The sequence below is a fragment of the Scyliorhinus torazame genome, chromosome 17 (genome assembly GCF_047496885.1).
Source record: "Scyliorhinus torazame isolate Kashiwa2021f chromosome 17, sScyTor2.1, whole genome shotgun sequence".
Taxonomy (NCBI): Eukaryota; Metazoa; Chordata; class Chondrichthyes; order Carcharhiniformes; family Scyliorhinidae; genus Scyliorhinus; species Scyliorhinus torazame.
In genome coordinates, this window is record NC_092723.1 from 69,861,566 (window position 1) to 69,880,919 (window position 19,354).

The 19,354-nt window shown below is 50.3% G+C and overlaps 1 protein-coding gene across 5 annotated transcripts in view; it reads left to right on the forward strand.

Moving 5' to 3' along the window:
• Positions 1-19,354, forward strand: part of LOC140393935 (F-actin-monooxygenase mical1-like) — a 284,293-nt gene that overhangs the window by 166,048 nt on the left and 98,891 nt on the right. For all 5 annotated transcript variants that reach the window (XM_072480591.1, XM_072480590.1, XM_072480588.1 and 2 more), the window contains 2 exons: positions 11,873-11,959; positions 16,831-16,917. In XM_072480591.1, coding sequence (XP_072336692.1) covers positions 11,873-11,959; positions 16,831-16,917 — 174 coding nt within the window. The remainder of the gene's footprint in view (positions 1-11,872; positions 11,960-16,830; positions 16,918-19,354) is intronic.

Here is a 19,354-nt window from a genome sequence, read left to right on the forward strand (position 1 = left end):
AATCTAAAATAAAAATGGAAAATACTGGAGTAGCTCAGAAAATCTTGCAGTGTCTCTGGTGAGAACAGATAAGACCATAAGAAATAGGAACAGGAGCAGGCCATTCAGCCCTTCGAGCCGCTCTGCTACTTAATAAAACCTTTGTTGATCTGACACTTACTGAGTCCATTTTCCGGCCTTATCTCCATAACCCTTAATTCCCGAACTGATTAAAAACCTAGTGACCTCAGTGTGAAAATATTCAAGGATTCGGCCTCCAAAGCTTCGTGGAGTGAAGAATTCCAAAGATTCACCACTCTTTAAGAGAAGAAATTCATCTTCACATCCATCTGAAATGAGCACCCCCATATTCTGTGACTATGTCCTCCATTCCCCTGTGAGTGAAAACATCCTCCCGACATTTACCCTTCTCACCACCTAAGAATCTTATATGTTTCAATCATATCACCTCTCATTCTTCTGAGTGCTAAGGAGTACACACCTGTGGTAACTTGATCGCAAAAAAGTAGTCAAAAACATATTGAGCGGGATTCTCCGATATCGGCGCGATGTCCGCCGACTGGCGCCAAAAACGGGGCGAATCAGTCCGGCATCGCGCCGCCCCAAAGGTGCGGAAGTCTCCGCACCTTGAGGGGCCGAGCCCTCACCTTGAGGGCTAGGCCCGCGCCGGACTGATTTCCGCCCCGCCAGCTGGCGCGGAAATGACTTTGCCGGGCCGCGCATGCGCGGGAGCGTCAGTGGCCGCTCACGGCATCCATGGTGGAGACCATGGCGAAGGCGGAAGGAAAAGAGTGCCCCCACGGCACAGGCCCGCCCGCGGATCGGTGGGCTCCGATCGCGGGCCAGGCCACCGTGGGGGCACCCCCCGGGGCCCGATCGCCCCGCGTCCCCCCCCCCCAGGACCCCAGAGCCCACCTGCGCCGCCGACCCCCGCCGTCACAAAGGCGGTTCAATCCACGCCGGCTGGCGTGGGTTGACAGCGGCGGGACTTCGGCCCATCGCGGACCGGAGAATCGCCGGGGGATTCCCGCCGACCGGCGCGGCGCGATTCCCGCCCCCGCCGAATCTCCGGTGGCAGAGAATTCGCGACACGGCGGGGGCGGGATTCACGCCGGCCCCCAGCGATTCTCTGACCCGGTGGGGGGTCGGAGAATCGCGCCCATTATAAGTTAATCTTCTTTAATATATAAAAATAATTAAGTTTACAATACCAGTATGGATTCAAAAATGGAAGCAGATAGTTAAACATGGAAATACCAGTAACTGAGTAGAGTTAGAACTAGCTGCAATTATTACGAATATACACAAGTAACAACAGCAACTAATGATGTCACAGCACTTACTGATGACATCAGCGATGGATTCAAATAAGAAGATGCATAATAATAACACTCTATAGCAAGACCCAACGTGCTTAATCTTTCCTAATATATGGCAGTCCCTCCATACCCGGGACCATTCTCGTAAACTTCCTCTGTACTGCTTCCAATGATAATATGTCTTTCTTTAAATAAGGGGACCAAAACTGTACACCGTATTCTAAATGGGGCCTCACCAGTACCTCGTACAGTTGCAGCAGCACCTCTTTCCTTTATACTCCAGTCCCTATGAAATAAACGCCAGCATTCCACTTGCCTTCACTATTACCTTCTGAACCTGTATGTTAGTTTTTTGGGTTTCATGAACAAGGACCCCATAGTTCCTTTTGGCTACAGTTTTCTGCAGTCTCTCTCCATTTAAGTAGTAATCCGCCTTCCCATACATTCTTCAAAAATTAAAAATCTCACATTTTCCCACATTTGCCAATTTTCTACCCACTCACTTAATCTATCAATAACTCTCTGTAAACTATTTACATCCTCCTGACAACCTGCCTTCTCTCCCACCTTTGTATCATTCGCAAATTCGGCCACAATACACTCTGTTCCTTCCTTCAAATCATTAATATATATTGTAAAGAGTGCGGTCCTAGCACTGATCCCTGTGGCACTCCACTGGTTACTGCCCTCCAACCTGAGAAAGACCCCCATATTGCTACTCGCTGCTTCCTGTTAGTTAGCCAATCTGCTATCCATGCCAAAACAGTACCTCCAATACCATGAGCTCCTATCTTGCATAGGAGCCTTTTGTGTGGCACCTTAACAAATGCCCTTTGAAAACCCAAATATACAACATCGACTGGACCTCCTCTATCTACACAGGCTGATACCTCCTCAATGAAGTTTAATAAATTCATCAGACATAATTTCCCCTTCATGAAACCTTGCTGACTCTGCTTGATCAGATTATGACTTTCCAAATGCACTGCTTTCATCTCCTTAACAATCGATTCGAAGATTTTGCCAATAACTGAGGTTAGATTAAGTGGCCTGTAGTTTCCTGCATTTTGCCTCTTTTCCCTTTACAAAAGGGTACCACAGGGGCTGTTACCCAATCCTTTGGCACATTCCAGAACCCAAGGATTTTTTAAAAATGACTATCTGTGCATCTACAATCTCTGTAGCTACCTTCTTTAAGATCCTGGGGTGCAAACCATCAGCTCCAGGGGACATGTCAGCCTTTAACCTCATTAGTTTGCCTGAAACAAATTCTCCGGTAATGGTGACTGTATTCAATTCCTTCCCGTATTTCTTTTACTATTTCTGGGAGGCTTGTGGTATCCTGTCCAGTAAAGACCGATGCAAAGTATCTATTTAACTCCTCTGCCATTTCCTTGTTCCACATAATTACTTACCCAGTTTCATTCTCTAAGGGTCAATGTTTTTTTTTACTTCTCTCTTCCTTTTAATGTACTTCAAAAAGCTCTTATTGTGTATTTTTATATTTCGCGCAAACCTGCCCTCATAGTTTATTTTCTCCTTCCTAATTATTGTTTTAGTCCATCGTTGCTGCATTCACAATCTATTCCACTTTTCTGGCCGACCACTAACCTTGGCCAGATTATGGGCAGGATTCTTCATCCATTCACAGCAGCGGGAGATTTGACTGAGCGCCAAGTTTTCCGTCCTTTCCAGCAGCAGTAGCAGAGTGCACTTGCAACGGAGAATCGCAGCCTATATGTTTCTGCTTTCAACTTAATACCCTCCTTAACTTCCTTGGTTGTGCATGGTAGGTCCTGCCTCCCCTTACAGTCTTTCCTCTTCATTGCGATGTTACTTTGCTGGGAGTCATTGAGTTATCTATTATCTCGCCTACCAATCTGTATGACCAGTCCAGTCCTTCCTCATACCTTCATATTTCCTCGCCTTTAACACGGATATTTCAGTTCCAATTTTCACACATTTGAGCTGAATACTAAATTCTATCCTTTTTAAAAATAAATTTAGAGTACCCAATTCATTCTTTCCAATTAAGGGGCAATTTAGCATGGCCAATCCACCTAACCTGCACATCTTTTTGGGTTGTGGGGGCGAACCCCACGCAAACACGGGGAGAATGTGCAAACTCCGCACGGACAGTGACCCAGAGCCGGGATCGAACCTGGGACCTCGTCGCCTTGAGGCTGCAGTGCTACCATTGCGCCACCGTGCTGCCCACTCTAAATTCAATTTACAGTGCTGAAGGAGGCCATTCGGCCCATTGAGTCTGCACTGGCCCTTGGAAAGAGCACCCTACCTAAGCCCACACCTCCACCCTATCCCCACCCCTTCACCCTATCCCCATAACCCCACCTAACCTTTTTTGGACACTAAGGGCAATTTAGCATAGCCAATCCACCTAAACTGCACATGATGTGGCAGGAGGGTGGGAACCGATACAGGAAGACAGAAGGAATTAAAATGGGGACAGAAACAAAAGGCAGTAAGGGGGAAAGTGAAAGGCAGAGAAACCAAAGTCAAAAGTGAAAAAGGGCCACAGTACAGAGTACTGAGACTGTGGAGAACTCAGTGAATGGGTCCAGTAAGGTTAAGAAAAATAAAATACAGGAAAAGTGTATAAAACATAACCGGACAGATGGTCTGAGAAAGCAGGGCAGAGAGAAAAGGAAGTCCAGATTAAACCTAATTTATTTCAATGCAAGAGGCTTGACGGGCAAGGCAGATGAACTCAGGGCATGGGTGGATACACGGGACTGGGATGTTATAGCTATTACTGAAACATTGCTAAGGGAGGGGCAGGTCTGGCAGTTCAATGTTCCGGGGTACAGATGCTGTAGGAAAGATAGAACAGGAGGTAAAAGAGAAGGAAGAGTTGCGTTTTTGATTAAGGAGAATATCACGGCAGTACTGAGAGGGGATATATCCGAGAGTTCGCCCACTGAGTCAATCTGGGTAGAACTGAAAAATAAGAAGGGAGAGATCACTTTGATAGGATTGTACTACAGGCCCCCAAATAGTCAGCAGGAAATTGACGAGCAAATATGGAAGGAAATTACAGATAGCTGCAAGAAAAATAGACTGGTAATAGTCGGGGACTTTCCCAACATTGACTGGGACAGCCATAGCATTAGGGGCTTGGATGGAGAGAAATCTGTTGAATGTATTCAGGACCTCCTCTTGGGAAATTAGGGAGGGCAGGTGACAGAAGTGGTAGTGAGGGATCACTTTGGGAAGAGTGACCATAATTCCATTAGTTTTAAGATAGCTATGGAGAATGATAGGTCTGGCCCAAAAGTAAAAATCTAAATTGGGGCAAGGCCAATTTTGATGGTATTAGATAGGGGGCTGGATTCTCCGCTCCCCGACGCCGAAATCGCGTTTGGCGCAGGGGCGGAGAATCCCTGATGACGCCAATATCGGGGGCGGCATCACTTTTGCGAAGCTCTGCCCCCTGAAAAGCGCCACCTATCCCGCCCCCGATGCTCCATCCCCGACCGGCCGAGTTCCCGACGGTGTGGGACTCTCATGTGAGGTGATGCATTTGGGTAGATCGAATCGGGGCAGGATCTACTCAGTTAATGGTAGAGTATTGGATAGAATTATAGAACAAAGAGATCTAGGAGTACGGGTCATAGCTCCTTGAAAGTGGAGTTACAGGTAGACAGGCTGCTGAAGAAGGCATTCGGCATGCTTGGTTCATTGATCAGAACATTGAATACAGGAGTTGGGACGTCTTGCTGAAGTTGTACAAGCCATTAGTAAGGCCACACTTGGAATACTGGGTACAGTTCTGGCCGCCCTATTATAGAAAGGATATTCTTAAACTAGAAAGAGTGCAGAAAAGATTTACTAAGATGCTACTAGGACTTGATGGTTTGAGTTATAAGGAGAGGCTGGACAGACTGGGACTTTTTTCCCTGGAGCTTAGGAGGCTTAGGGGTGATCTTATAGAGGTCTATAAAATAATGAGGGGCATATTTAAGGTAGTTTTGTGAGGGCCACGAAGAATCCAGCACGAGTTTCAAGGATACAAAGAAATAACATTTATTTACAATAACATATATATATATATACACAACAGCAGCAAGCTCACTTGCTGCTTACTCCTTCCTGCTGGTTCCAAACTTGCCAGCTTTATTTATACAGGGAGTCCGCTAATGATTTCTCCGCCCCCCTCATTGGGGAAGCTCATACTCCCACAGGATTGTGGGATTGCCATTAGTCCCCAGCCGATGGTAAGCAGGCAGGTTATAACATCCCTCCCCGCAAAGTCCAAGGAATCCACCGAAAACCCTGGCGAAGGACACGTTTTGCCGCAGGCCGGACACCATTTGCACGAGGCGCTGGATCGGGCGGCGTGTAACGAGACGGAGACCGGCGCTTCCATGATAAACGGCGTAACGGTTGTACATCCACGACCTGTGGGCCCGAAGATTCCCCCTCTGATGCGTCCTGTGTCTCCATCTCGGAGTCAGAGTCTGCTGCCTCTGTCATCTTGGGGTCTCTATCTCCGCGCGGTTCTTTAATGACCTGCGCAGGCTTTGAGTGAGGCACCAGGCGAAGATTGTGAGGACTACTTTCCATTGTCACTGGTCTGCGGCTGTAGAAATGAACTCCGGGGGGGGCGAGGGGAATCTTTGGAAGGGATAGTCTTCTGGACCGAACGTGGTCTACATGTTTGCGCTGGAGACGACCCAGGGCTTGCACCTGGTAAGAGATAGGGCCCGTTTGGCGAAAGGTTACGCCAGGGACCCACTGGGCACCATCAGCAAAATTGCGAACGAACACTGGGTCACCGGGCGCAAACTGCCGAATCGGCCGATGCCGAGAAAAACCCTGTCCCTGCCGTTCTTGTGTGCGGCGTACTTTTGCGCCAATGTCCGGGAAAACCATACTAAGGCGGGTGCGAAGTCTCCGGCCCATTAGGAGTTCTGCGGGAATTACCCCAGTCACCGCATGGGGGGTGGTCCTATACGAAAACAAAAAGCGAGACAGTCTCGTGTCCATTGACCCGGAAAGACTGCTTCTTTAGGCCTCGTTTGAATGTCTGCACTGCGCACTCCGCCAACCCATTTGAAGCCGGGTGGTAAGGGGCAGTGCGGATATGGCGTATGCCGTTCATCTTCATGAACCTCCTTACTGGTGAATGGTGTGCCGTTATCCGTGACCAGCACCTCGGGGAGGCCATGTGTACTAAAAGACAAACGCATCTTCTCAATTGTTGCGCAGGACATTGTGCGTCTTATGCACCTCTAGCCATTTAGACTGGGCGTCGATTAATAAAAGGAACATGGATCCTTGAAAAGCGCCGGCGAAATCTGCATGCAAGCACGCCCAAGGCCGCCCTGGCCATTCCCAGTGATGTAGGGGCGCTGCCGGCGGAAGCTTCTGATACTCCTGACAAATGGAGCAGTTTTGGGCTACCTTCTCAATGTCGACGTCGAGGCCTGGCCACCAAACATAACTCCGGGCCAACATTTTCATTTTGGTCACACCTGGATGCCCATTGTGCAAGTCTCTTAGTATTAGCTCCTGTCCTTTTTCCGGGACAATCACACGCGTCCCCCACAAGAGGATGCCGTCTTCCACGCTGAATTCTGACAGCTTGGAGGGAAATGCCCGCAACTCGCCTGGGAGCTGTCTATGCTGCCCACCATACAGGACTATGTGTCGAACCTTTGACAGGACTGGCTCCGTCTGGGTCCACTCACTGGTCTGTGATGCCGTGACAGGCAAGGTATCCATAAAATTTAGGGTTGCAACCACCTCACCGGTCGTGGGGGTCGACATGGGGCCGGTCGATAAAGGCAATCGGCTCAGTGCGTCGGCATTCGCTATCTGCGTTCCTGGTTTGTGCTCCAGAGAATACTCGTATGCAGCGAGCAACAAAGCCCAGCGCTGGATCCGTGCGGAAGCAATGGGCGGTATTGGCTTATCCTCTCTGAAAAGTCCCAGCAGAGGCTTATGATCAGTCACGATAGTGAAGTGGCGGCCATACACGTACTGGTGGAAACGTTTCACCGCAAAGACCACTGCCAGGCCCTCCTTCTCGATCTGCGCGTACTTCTTTTCCGCTGCAGTCAATGTGCGGGAGGCGAAAGCTATCAGCCGCTCGGCCCCGTTCTCCATCTTGTGGGACAGGACGGCCCCAATACCATATGGGGATGCATCACATGTGACGAGCAAAGGCTTTCCAGGATCATAGTGGGTTAGTAACCCAGACGACGACAATTGTTGTTTTACCCGCCGGAAAGCGGTTTCTTGCGGCTGACCCCAAACCCAGGTGTGATTTTTCTTTAGCAGAAGGTGCAACGGGGCCAGCGTAGTTGCCAGATTGGGGAGGAACTTCCCGTAATAGTTTACGAGGCCGAGAAAAGAACGAAGATGCGAAGTGTCAGTTGGGGCGGGGGCCTGTTGAATCGCGCGCACCTTCTCTGCGACGGGGTGCAAACCTTCGCAGTCCACCCGATAACCCAGGTAGACTACTTCCTTCGCTTGAAAGACGCACTTTGTGCGACGTAAACGGACTGCAGCCTCCGAAAAGCGTCTAAGGACAGCCTCCAGATTTTCCAAATGTTCCTGCTCCGACATCCCTGTGATCAAAACGTCATCTAAGTAGACAGCGGCACGCGGTAAACTTCTCAAAATGCCCTCCATAACGCGTTGAAAAATAGCGCAGGCAGAGGATACTCCAAAGGGCAAATGTATATATTCATACAGGCCCCGGTGTGTATTAATCGTTACATATGGTCGGGAGGCAGGGTCCAGCTCCAACTGTAGGTAGGCGTGACTCGTATCTAATTTTGTGAACGAGAGTCCACCTGCAAGCTTTGCGTAGAGATCCTCTATGCGAGGCATTGGATATTGGTCGAGTCGGGAAGCCGTATTCACTGTACGTTTATAGTCGCCGCACAAGCGAACTGTGGCATCTGGCTTCATTACAGGTACAATTGGTGCTGCCCAGTCAGCGAAACGGACGGGCCTGATAATACCCAAAGTTTCCAAATGAGTGAGCTCCCCTTCTACCTTCTCGAGCAAGGCGTAAGGCACTGGGCGCACCCGGAAATAGCGCGGCGTGGCTCCTGGTTTGACTTGATACGGGCTACGGCCCCTTTTATTTTCCCCAAACCGGGCTGGAATACATCTGGGTATCGTCCTAGCACCTCAGTCAACCCTCCAGAAACTGTTTGGAGGATGTGCTGCCACTGCAAGCGCAAATGGCGCAACCAGTCCCGACCCAACAGGCTGGGCCCATGGCCACGCACCACGATAAGCGGGAAACTCCCCTCCTGGCATCCATAAACGACATGGGTCATCGTAGTTCCTGCGATGTCCAATGGTTCCCCCGTGTAGGTGGCCAACCTGGCCTGTGTGTCGGTTAATGTAAGGGTCTGTATACCCTGCTTGATGCGGTCGATTTTCCTCTGGGCATCACGGAGACCGCTGCGCCAGTGTCCAACTCCACCTCAAGCGGGTGACCATTGACCCATACTGTCACCTTAATGGGGGCCACACGGGGAGCTGCCACACAATGCAGCTGCAGGCAGTCGTCCTCCGTCTCGACGTCCTCGGGAGTAGTCGCGGCAGGTTCATCCACATGGAAGGTACGGCCCCTGGGCTGGTCCCAGTTTCGGTCGGAACAACGGCGCCTCTGGCGCCCCCAGGACCGGCGTCCGCGACAGGGTCGGCGCCAACAAGTCTGACACTGACATGGCTCCGGTCGTCTCGCCCAAGGTACCGCAGGGGGGACGTTTTCGGACGGAAGGGGTTGCGCCCCAAGGTCTGCACTTCCATTCCCTGTATCTCCTGCACTCCTCGTTCTGCGCTCTCTCGGGACAATACTATTTGAATGGCCTGTTGAAAAGTCAATGTTGGCTGAGCTAACAACTTTCTCTGGGTGGCCGCATTGTTAATACCGCAAACCAAACGGTCGCGTAACATTTCTGACAAGGTCTCACCATAGTCACAGCACTCCGCAATCCTGCGTAGCCTGGATAGAAAGTCGGCAAGGGATTCTCCTGGGGTCCTCTCAGCGGTATTAAACCGGTAACGCTGGACTATCGTGGACGGGGTTGGGTTAAAATGCTGCCCCACTAAATTCACAAGTTCATCAAACGTTTTGGTGTCTGGCGCAGCTGGGTACGTAAGGCTCCTAATCACCCCAAACGTATGCGGGCCGCAGGCGGTGAGCAATATGACCACCTAGCGCTTGTTTTCGGTGATACTGTTTGCCCGGAAATAGTAACGCATCCGTTGTGCATACTTGTTCCAGCTTTCCAGCGCAGCATCAAAAACATCCAAATGTCCGTACAAAGGCATGGTATAATAGAAAACAACTTCCAACCTGTATCCAACAAGAATCCAGGGAGGTGGCGTTAGCAGTGTAGACAGCTATTCACTTTAACCCTCGTCGCCAGTTTTGTGAGGGCCACGAAGAATCCAGCACGAGTTTCAAGGATACAAAGAAATAACATTTATTTTATATACACAACAGCAGCAACCTCACTTGCTGCTTACACCTTCCTGCTGGTTCCAAACTGGCCAGCTTTATTTATACAGGGAGTCTGCTAATGATTTCTCCGTCCCCCTCATTGGGGAAGCTCATACTCCCACAGGATTGTGGGATTGTCATTAGTCCCCAGCCGATGGTAAGCAGGCAGGTTATAACAGGTAGATAGTCAATATCTTTTCCCAAAGATAGGGGAGTCTAAAACTAGAAGATATAGGTTCAAGGTGAGAGGGGAGAGATACAAAAGAGTCCAGGGGGGCACTTTTTTCACACAGGGGGTGGTGAGTGTCTGGAATGAGCTGTCAGAGGCAGTAGTAGAGGCGGGTACAATTTTGTCTTTTAAAAAGCATTTAGACAGTTATATGCAAAAGTTGGGTGTAGAGGGATATGGGCCAAATGCGGGCAATTGGGACTAGCTTAGTGGGGTGGCATGGACAAGTTCGGCAGAAGGGCCCGTTCTCATGCTGTAAACTTCTATGACTCTATGACTGTGCCGTGGTGTGGGAGGGGCCGGGGGGGGAGAGAGTGAGAGAGAGTTTAGCCTCAGTGCTGGTCGGGGTGCCTTTTAAAGATGGCGCCCCAATCTGTGTGCAGCCGGCCTTGCGGGTTCTAACAGGCCCTACCCCACCAGACTGACAGCGTAAACCACGGCCACAGAATTTATTTTCCAAAGTGTCTGAAAATCTGAACTAAAAACTCGGCAGTGCAACTGAAGAGCCACAAGTTGGAGCCTGACATTCTGGAAAAAAATATTCAAAAATTCATTTTCTTGGCTGCCATTTCCAATTATATTCGCCCAATCTGTATCAAAATTAAAGATGTCCATGATTAATGCAGTACTCGTTTTATATATATTTGTTATTTCTTAATTTGAACTCTTTCCTGCAGTGTGGCTACTTTCAGGGGGCTACACAATACAACACACCATACCCCAGCCACTCTTCCTTCCCTTGGTATTTGTCACTTCCACACAAATCAACTCCACAACCTCTGAGCCTAGATCATCCCTCAGAACTGTATTTATTTCCTCTCTTATTAGCAGAGCCATCCCACCACCTTTCCTTCCCACCTGTCCCTCCAAAAAGTCAAATAACCCTGAATATTGTTTCCCCAACTTTGATCTCCTTGCAACCATGTCTCAGTAATGGCTATCAGATCATACCCATTTAACTCTATTTGTGCCATCAGTTCATTTATCTTGTTCTTTTATGCATTAAGATACCGAACTCTTACTTTTATTTTCTACCACTTTTCCTGACACCAAGCTCATCTCTATGGACAATAGAGCTGCTGTTTTTCCAGCATTTTCGATTTATATTTGACACCATGGTGTTTTTTAAAAATTTGTTCATGGGACTGGATGTGCCAGCACTTATTGCCCACCCCCAATTGCCCTTGAGGGGGCATTAAGAGCCAACCATATTGCTGGGGCTCTGGAGTCACATGTAGGCCAGACCACATAAGGATGGCAGATTTCCTTCCCGATAATTGACAATGGTTTCATGGTCATCATTAGATTTTTATTGAATTCAAATTTCACCATCTGCAGTGGTGGGATTTGAACCCGGGTCCCCAGAGCATCACTCTGTGTCTTTGGTTTACTAGTCCAAAGACAATACCATTACGCCACCACCTCACCGAGTGTTCTGGGTGCACTCTCAACTGTAGTGTATCACAGATACAGCATGAAGAAAATTCATGTGGGGAAATCACTGCAGTGATGAGGAAGTTTGGATTTGAGCATGCTCAGAAGCATATGCCTCAAACTAAATTAAAAGCGGTAAAAGTGGGGAGGTGGTCCCTGAAGAGGCAGCTGGATCGTAGGTTTCAGTGGATGGATTGAATGGCCTCTCTGCTCTGGATATATGCTTGTGAATATTAACTAAAAGGAGAATTATGAAGTCATTTTGAACCTAAAATGTGTGCCTTTAGACACCAAAAAGTACCTACTGTACTGGGAGGACCGTCGGATGTTCAGGAATAACATTTTACTGTGTACCACCATCTTCAGCAATAATCCTTTGTGCCTTCCTTATTGTCACAGATGAAGAACATGACATAGATGAAGGTCTCGACGATGAGGTTGATGTCTCCGACCGATGCAATGAAGAAGCTGATTTGCCGGAAAAAGGTGAGTCCATCGACTTTAGAGAAATGGATCTGAAGAGGGACCTGATGAGTCCGGTGACTGATTCAGTTTGGGGTGCTTGGATTGACAGCAAAAGTGTGATGATCTTTAGCAGGCTGAGATCTAGCTAAGAAGCAACTGAGTCTGCAACACAGAACTGTCCTCACTGAAATGTGACAGCTATCTTACTTGTTGTTTTTCCAGGTGAGTGCCAATGACTTCACAGTGAAATGTGACTTAGCATGAGTTCAGTGGAACTTATTATTGGAGGCAATAGAGGACAAGACAAGAAGTTCAAGCCAATGAATTAATGATTCAGTGATCCTTTTCAGATGACAAATCAATTGAGTTCATCCACAGAACATTCAGCATTCTCTAATACTGTGGGTTGATTTGTTTTCCTTTACGAAGGCACAGCTTTTATTGGTATTTGTAATGGAGGTCTGATGATCACTTGTAGAATTAACGCAGTGTAACTATTAATGGAGCTCAGTTGAATTTTTGATGTTGGAGAAGTTTATCGAATGCTCAGTCTGTGCGGCAGAGATTCCATTTTTAAAATTTAGATTTTTTTTTCCAATTAAGGGGAAAATTAGCATGGCCAACAACACCTACCCTGTACATCTTTGGGTTGTGGGGGTGAGACCCACGCAGACACAGGGAGACTGTGCAAGCTCCATACAGACAGTGACCCGGGGCCGAGATCGAACCCGGGTCCTCGGCGCCGTGAGGCAGCAGTGCTAACCATTGCCCCACTGTGCCGCCGGTACTACAGAGCTTCTGTAACTCTTCTGTATTGAGTGAAAATTGTTTAAAGCTAGGAAGTTGGAGCTGCGCCTCCGCATTCTGTGTGAGCCCATAATATGCACACGGAGCCAACAGTCAATCTCCAAACACAGCAAGGGCGGCACAGTGGTTAGCACTACTGCCTATGGCGCTGAGGACCTGGGTTCGTTCCCGGCCCTGGGTCACTGTCTGTGTGGAGTTTGCACATTCTCCCTGCGTTTGCGTGGGTTTTGCCCCCACAAGCCAAAGATGTGCAGGCTAGGCCGATTGGCCACGCTAAATTGCCCCTTAATTGGAAAAATGAATTGGGTTCTCTAAATTTATTTTTAGAAAGTTAATTGGGGGTGTCTGTTGGCAGGCAAAGGGACAGCTGGTAAGTGGGAGGCTTTCAAAAGTGTGTTAACCAGGGTCAGGGTAAGCACATTCCTTTTAGAGTGAAGAGCAAGAATGGTAGAAGTAGAGATCCCTGGATGACTCGGGATATTGAGACCCTGGTCAAAGAGAAGAAGGAGGCATGTGACATGCATAGGCAGTTGGAATCAAGTTGACTCCTTGAAGAGTATAGACGTTGTCGGAGTAGAGTTAAGAGAGAAATCAGGAGGGCAAAAAGGGGACATGAAATTGCTTTGGCAGATAAGGCAGAAAAGCCTGGGGACTACAGACCAGTGAGCCTAACGTCTGTGGTGGGTAAATTGTCAGAAGGTATTCTGAGAGACAGGATCTCAAGGCATTTAGACAGGCAAGGACTGTTTTGGGACAGTCAGCCTGGCTTTGTGAGTGGAAAATCATGTCTCATGAATTTGACTGAGTTTTTTGAAGGGCGAAACCAGGAAGATAGATTAGGGCAGTGCAGTCGACGTTGTCTACATGGACTTTAGCAAGGCCTTTGACAAGCTACCTCATGGTAGGTTGTTGTACAAGGTTAAATCTCATGGGATCCAGGGTGAGGTAGGAAAATGGATACAAAATTGGCTGGACGACAGAAGACAAAGGGTGGTTGTAGAGGGTTGTTTTTCAAACTGGAGGCCTGTGACCAGCGGTGTGCCTCAGGGATCAGTGCTGGGTCCACTGTTATTTGTTATTTATATTCATGATCTGGATGAGAATTTAGGAGGCATGGTTACTAAGTTTGCAGATGACACAGATTGGTGGCACAGTGGACAGTGAAGAAGGTTATCTAGGATTGATCAATTGGCCCAGTGGGCCGATGAATGGCAGATGGAGTTTAATTTTGATAAATGTGAGGGGATGCATTTTGGTAGATCAAATCAGGGAAGGACCTACTCAGTTAATGGTAGAGTGTTGGGGTGAGTTATAGAACAAAGAGGTCTAGGAGTGCAGGTTCATGGCTCCTTGAAAGTGGAGTCACAGGTGGACAGGGTGGTGAAGAAGGCATTCGGCATGCTTGGTTTCATTGGTCAGAACATTGAATACAGCAGAGGACGTCTTGCTGAAGTTGTACAAGACATTAGTAAGGCCACACTTGGAATGCTGTGTGCAGTTCTGGTCACCCTATTATAGAAAGGATATTATTAAACTAGAAAGAGTGCAGAAAAGATTTACTAGGATGCCACCAGGACTTGATGGTTTGAGTAATAGGGAGAGGCTGGATAGACTGGGACGTTTTTCCCTGGAGCGTAGGAGGTTCAGGGATGATCTTGTAGAGGTCCCTAAAATAATGTGGGGCATAGATAAGGTAGGTCGTCAACATCTTATCCCAAAGGCAGGGGAGTTTAAAACTAGAGGGCATTGGTTTAAGGTGAGAGGGGAGAGATAGAAAACGGTCCAGAGGTGCAATTATTTCACACACAGGGTGGTGAGTGTCTGGAACGAGCTGCCAGAGGCTGTAGTAGAGGCGGGAACAATTTTGTCTTTTAAAAAGCATTAGACAGTTTTATGGGAAAGGTGGGGGTAGAGGGATATGGGCCAAAAGTGCGCAATTGGGGCGAGCTTAGTGGTAAAAACGGGGCAGAATGGACAAGTTGGACCAGAGGACCTGTTTTCATGCTGTAAACGTATATGACTCTATAACTGTGCCATGGTGCGGGGTGGGGAAGTGTTTATCCTCAGTGCTGATCGGGACACCTTTTAAAGATGGCGCCCTGATCTCTGTGCAGCCGGTCTTGCGAGCTCTAACAAGCCCACCCCACCAGACTGACAGCCTAAACCACGCCCACAGAATTTATTTTCCAAAGTGACTGAAGATCTGAATTAAAAACTCGGCTGTGCAGCTGAAGAGCCACAAGTTGGAGCCTGACACTCTGGAGAAAAATATCCGAAAATTCATTTTCTTGGCTGCCATTTCCAATTATAGTCCCCCAATCTGTATGAAAATTAAAGTCGTCCATGATTAATGCAGTACTCGTTTTACATATATTTGTTATTTCTTGATTTAAACTCTTTCCTACAGTGTGGCTACTTTCAGGGGGCTATACAATACAACACACCATACTCCAGCCACTCTCTTCCTTCCTTTGGCATTTGTCACTTCCACCCATATCGACTCCACAACCTCTGAGCCTCAATCATCCCTCAGAACTGTATTTATTTCCTTATTAGCTATCCCACCATCTTTCCTTCCCCCCTGTCCCTTCTAAAAGTCAGATAACCCTGAATATTGCTTCCCCAACTTTGATCTCCTTGCAATCGTGGCTGGGATTCTTCAAAACGGTGGCTAAGTGTTGACGCTGGTGTAAACACCGGAATGTTTCACGCTGGAGTCAACGGGCCTCTTGGCCCAGCGATTCTATGGCCCACAGGGGGCCAGCACGGCGCTGGAGTGCTCCACGCAGCTCCGGATGCCGATACGTGGCCGACCGCGGGTCCGGTGGCCGCTTCTGCACCGGGCCCGCGCGACATGGAGGACCCACACTGCGGGCCGGCGCGGAAGAAGGTAGGCCACCCCAGACCACGCGCGCCTGCTCATCGGTGGCCCCCGAGCGTGGGCCTGGCCGTCATGAAGGCCGCCCCTGGAGACTGATCCGCCTGCCCCCTCCAGGACGGCCACCGCAGCCGCGAGTCTGAGTTCCCTCCGGGTGAACCACGCCGGTGGGAACTCGCCCGGTCGACCGCGGAGAATTGTTGCGGGGGCCTCTTTTAACGGTCCCCGACCGGCGCCGCGTCGACTGCACGCGTGCGACTGGCACAGTCTCTCTAGTCGCCAGAGCTTTGCGTCCTAGTGTCGGACCCGATCGCGGTTCTGACGCTTTACTCTCCGCCCCCGCGCTGAGCGTGATTTCGGTGCGGAGGCTCAGAGAATACCGGCACAGATCATACCCATTTAATTCTATTTGTGCCGTTAGTTCATTTATCTTGTTTTTTTTCAATGCTACGTGCGTCTGAACTCTTAAGTTTGTTTTTGTTTTTCTACTACTTTTCCTTACACTAAGCTCATCTGCTGTTTTTCCAGCATTTTCTATTGATATTTGTCACCATGTTGTTTTTTTTAAATTTGTTCATGGGACTGGATGTGTCAGCATTTATTGCCCACCCCTAATTGTCCTTGAGGGGGCATTAAGAGTCAACCATATTGCTGGGAGTCCAGACCAGGTAAGGTCATTTGAATTTTTTTTTAAATTCCAGATTTTATTGAATTCAAATTTCAGTGGTGGGATTCGAACCTTGGCCCCAGAGCATTACTCTGCGTCTTTGGTTTACTGGTCCATTACGCCACCACCTCACCGAGTGTTCTGGGTGCACTCTCAACTGTAGTGTATCACAGATACAGCATGAAGAAAATTCATGTGGGGAAATCACTGCAGTGATGAGGAAGTTTGGATTTGAGCATGCTCAGAAGCATATGCCTCAAACTAAATTAAAAGCGGTAAAAGTGGGGAGGTGGTCCCTGAAGAGGCAGCTGGATCGTAGGTTTCAGTGGATGGATTGAATGGCCTCTCTGCTCTGGATATATGCTTGTGAATATTAACTAAAAGGAGAATTATGAAGTCATTTTGAACCTAAAATGTGTGCCTTAAGACACCAAAAAAGTACCTACTGTACTGGGAGGACCGTCGGATGTTCAGGAATAACATTTTACTGTGTACCACCATCTTCAGCAATAATCCTTTGTGCCTTCCTTATTGTCACAGATGAAGATCATGACATAGATGAAGGTCTCGACGATGAGGTTGATGTCTCCGACCGATGCAATGAAGAAGCTGATTTGCCGGAAAAAGGTGAGTCCATCGACTTTAGAGAAATGATGGGCTGTAGGAAGTGTCTGTCGCAATCCCCCATGGGGGGGAGGAATGGGCTGGGGGGGGGCGTGGGGAAGGGTGGACGTATTTGGGGGGGAGAGTGGGGGAGAGGGGGGAAGGGTGGACGTGGTTGGGGGGTAGTGAGGGAGAGGGGGGAAGGGTGGATGTGGTGGTGGGGAAGTGGGGGAGAGGGGGTAAGGGTGGACGTGGTTGGGGGGAGTGGTGAAGGCAGGACGTGGTTGGGGGGTAGAGGGGGGGGAAGTGGGGGAGAGGGGGGAATGGTGGATGTGGTTGGGGGAGTGGTGAAGGCAGGGCGTGGTTGGGGGGGAGAGGGGGGAGAAGGTTGGACGTGGTTGGGGGGGGTAGTGGGGGAGAGGGGGGAAGGGTGGATGTGGTGGGGGAGGGGGGGAAGGGTGGACGTGGTTGGGTGGGGGAGTGGGGAAGGGTGGACGTGGTTGGGGGGAGGGGGGTCTGGGATGGGCGACGTGAGGACTAAGGAGGATGGATAGTGTAAAGGGGCACAGGGAATGGTGGATGGGGTAGGAGAAGGGCGCGGGGGTGAAGGATTGAGAAAGGGGAAGGAGGAGGGGCGGGGCAAAAGATGCCACCATCATGCAGGGTTGGGAAGCGCGGACCTCCACGGTTGCCTGCAGGACCGTGACCCCCAGCTGGAGTGCAGTGGCAGGAAGGTGACGAGGACAAACCTCCAAATCGAGGGCATGGTGAAGGGCTGTGTCCGCTGGCGCTGCGATGAGGAGGGACGGGGTGAACTGTGTGGGATACGGATACTGTGGGCAGGTGGCACGATGCTTGCCTGAATGAACAGTGACCAAGCAACCGGGGCACCCATTCATCGAAAGGGCCCTGGCTGCCTACCTGCCAAAGCGCCCTCCTAACAAATGTCGTTGCCTCTCCCTCCCAAACCAACCCACCCCCCTTCAAGCAAGTTGATGATGTATTCGCAGCGGCCATCGGTGTCCGCCGCCGTGGCGGCAGCGGCAGCCATGCAGATGGACAACCGTCGCGGGCTGAGCACAGCGGCTCAGGGAGGGCGCTGCAGAGGCGGATGCTGCAGAGGGAGTGGCTGCGGAGGGCCCCGTGCTAGCCGCTGCGCTGCAGGCCATCATGCCCGACAAGCACAAGAGGAGGCGGAGGGTGCGGATCACCTCCACGTCGTCGGCCAGGAAGAGGGCGACGACACCGATCCTGATGGGTCACCAGGGGATGAGCAAGAGCAGGTGGTCATGCCAAGGCGGCGGAGGCGTCCCATGCGTCACCGTGTGTACAGGGACTGCGTTTCCTTCGAGGACCTAACGGAGGTGTCATGCAGGAGGAGACTCCGATTAGCCGTGAGACGGTCGGCCATATATGCCACCTGATGGCGCACCTCGAACCACGTGGAACTGGGGGAGGACATGCCATCCCAGTGAGGGTGAAGGTGACGGTCGCCCTGAATGGACATGCCATCCCAGTGAGGGTGAAAGTGACGGTCGCCCTGCAATTCTTTGCGACTGGCTCCTTCCAGTCGCCGAGCGGAGATCTTTGCGGCATCAGTCAGGCCTCGGTGCACCGGTGCATCCGAGCAGTCACTGATGGCCTTTATGCAGTCGCGGCACGATACCTCAATTTCCCGGAGGCCCACGTGCACCAGGCTGCCAGGGCATCGCAATTCGCCGCAGTGGCCGGCATCCGGATGGTACAGGGCGTCGTGGATGGGGTGCACGTCACCCTCCGTGCACCAACGCGGGACAGGGACGTCTTCCTGAACAGGAAGGGCACATATTCCATGAACGTCCAGGTGGTGTGCGACCAGGGAATGAGAATAATGCACGTGTGCGCCCAGTACCCGGGAAACGTGTATGACGCCTTTATATTGGCGCAGTTCTACATCCCGCAATTTTCGAGGGTCACCCACCCCGGATGGGGAGCTGGTTGCTGGGCGACAGGGATTATCCGTTGCGGCCGGGCTGATGATGCCCATACGGAGGCCACAGACCAACGCGGAGAGCCGGTACAATAAGGCCCATGCGGCAACCAGGGGTGTCGTGGAGAGGTGCTTCGTATCGGCCTCCTGAAGATGAGGTTCCGGTGCCTGGACCGCTCAGGGGCCGCTCTGCAGTACGACCCCGACAGGGTCAAAGGGATCGTCGTCGCCTGTTGCGTGCTGCACAACATTGCCTAACAGAGGGGCGATGTGATGGAGGAGGAACAATCAGGTGAGCCCGAAGAGGGTAGCGACTCTGAACTGGAAGATGAGGAGGAGGAGGGGGAGGATGGGAGGGCGGCGGGGCACAGACACCATCGGGGCGCGGGATATGGCCGGGAGACCGCACGACGCCACCGTTTGGGACAGCGGGCACGCGATGCGTTGATCGCTGCATGATTCGCACACTAGGTGGAGGGCATCGTTGTTAAG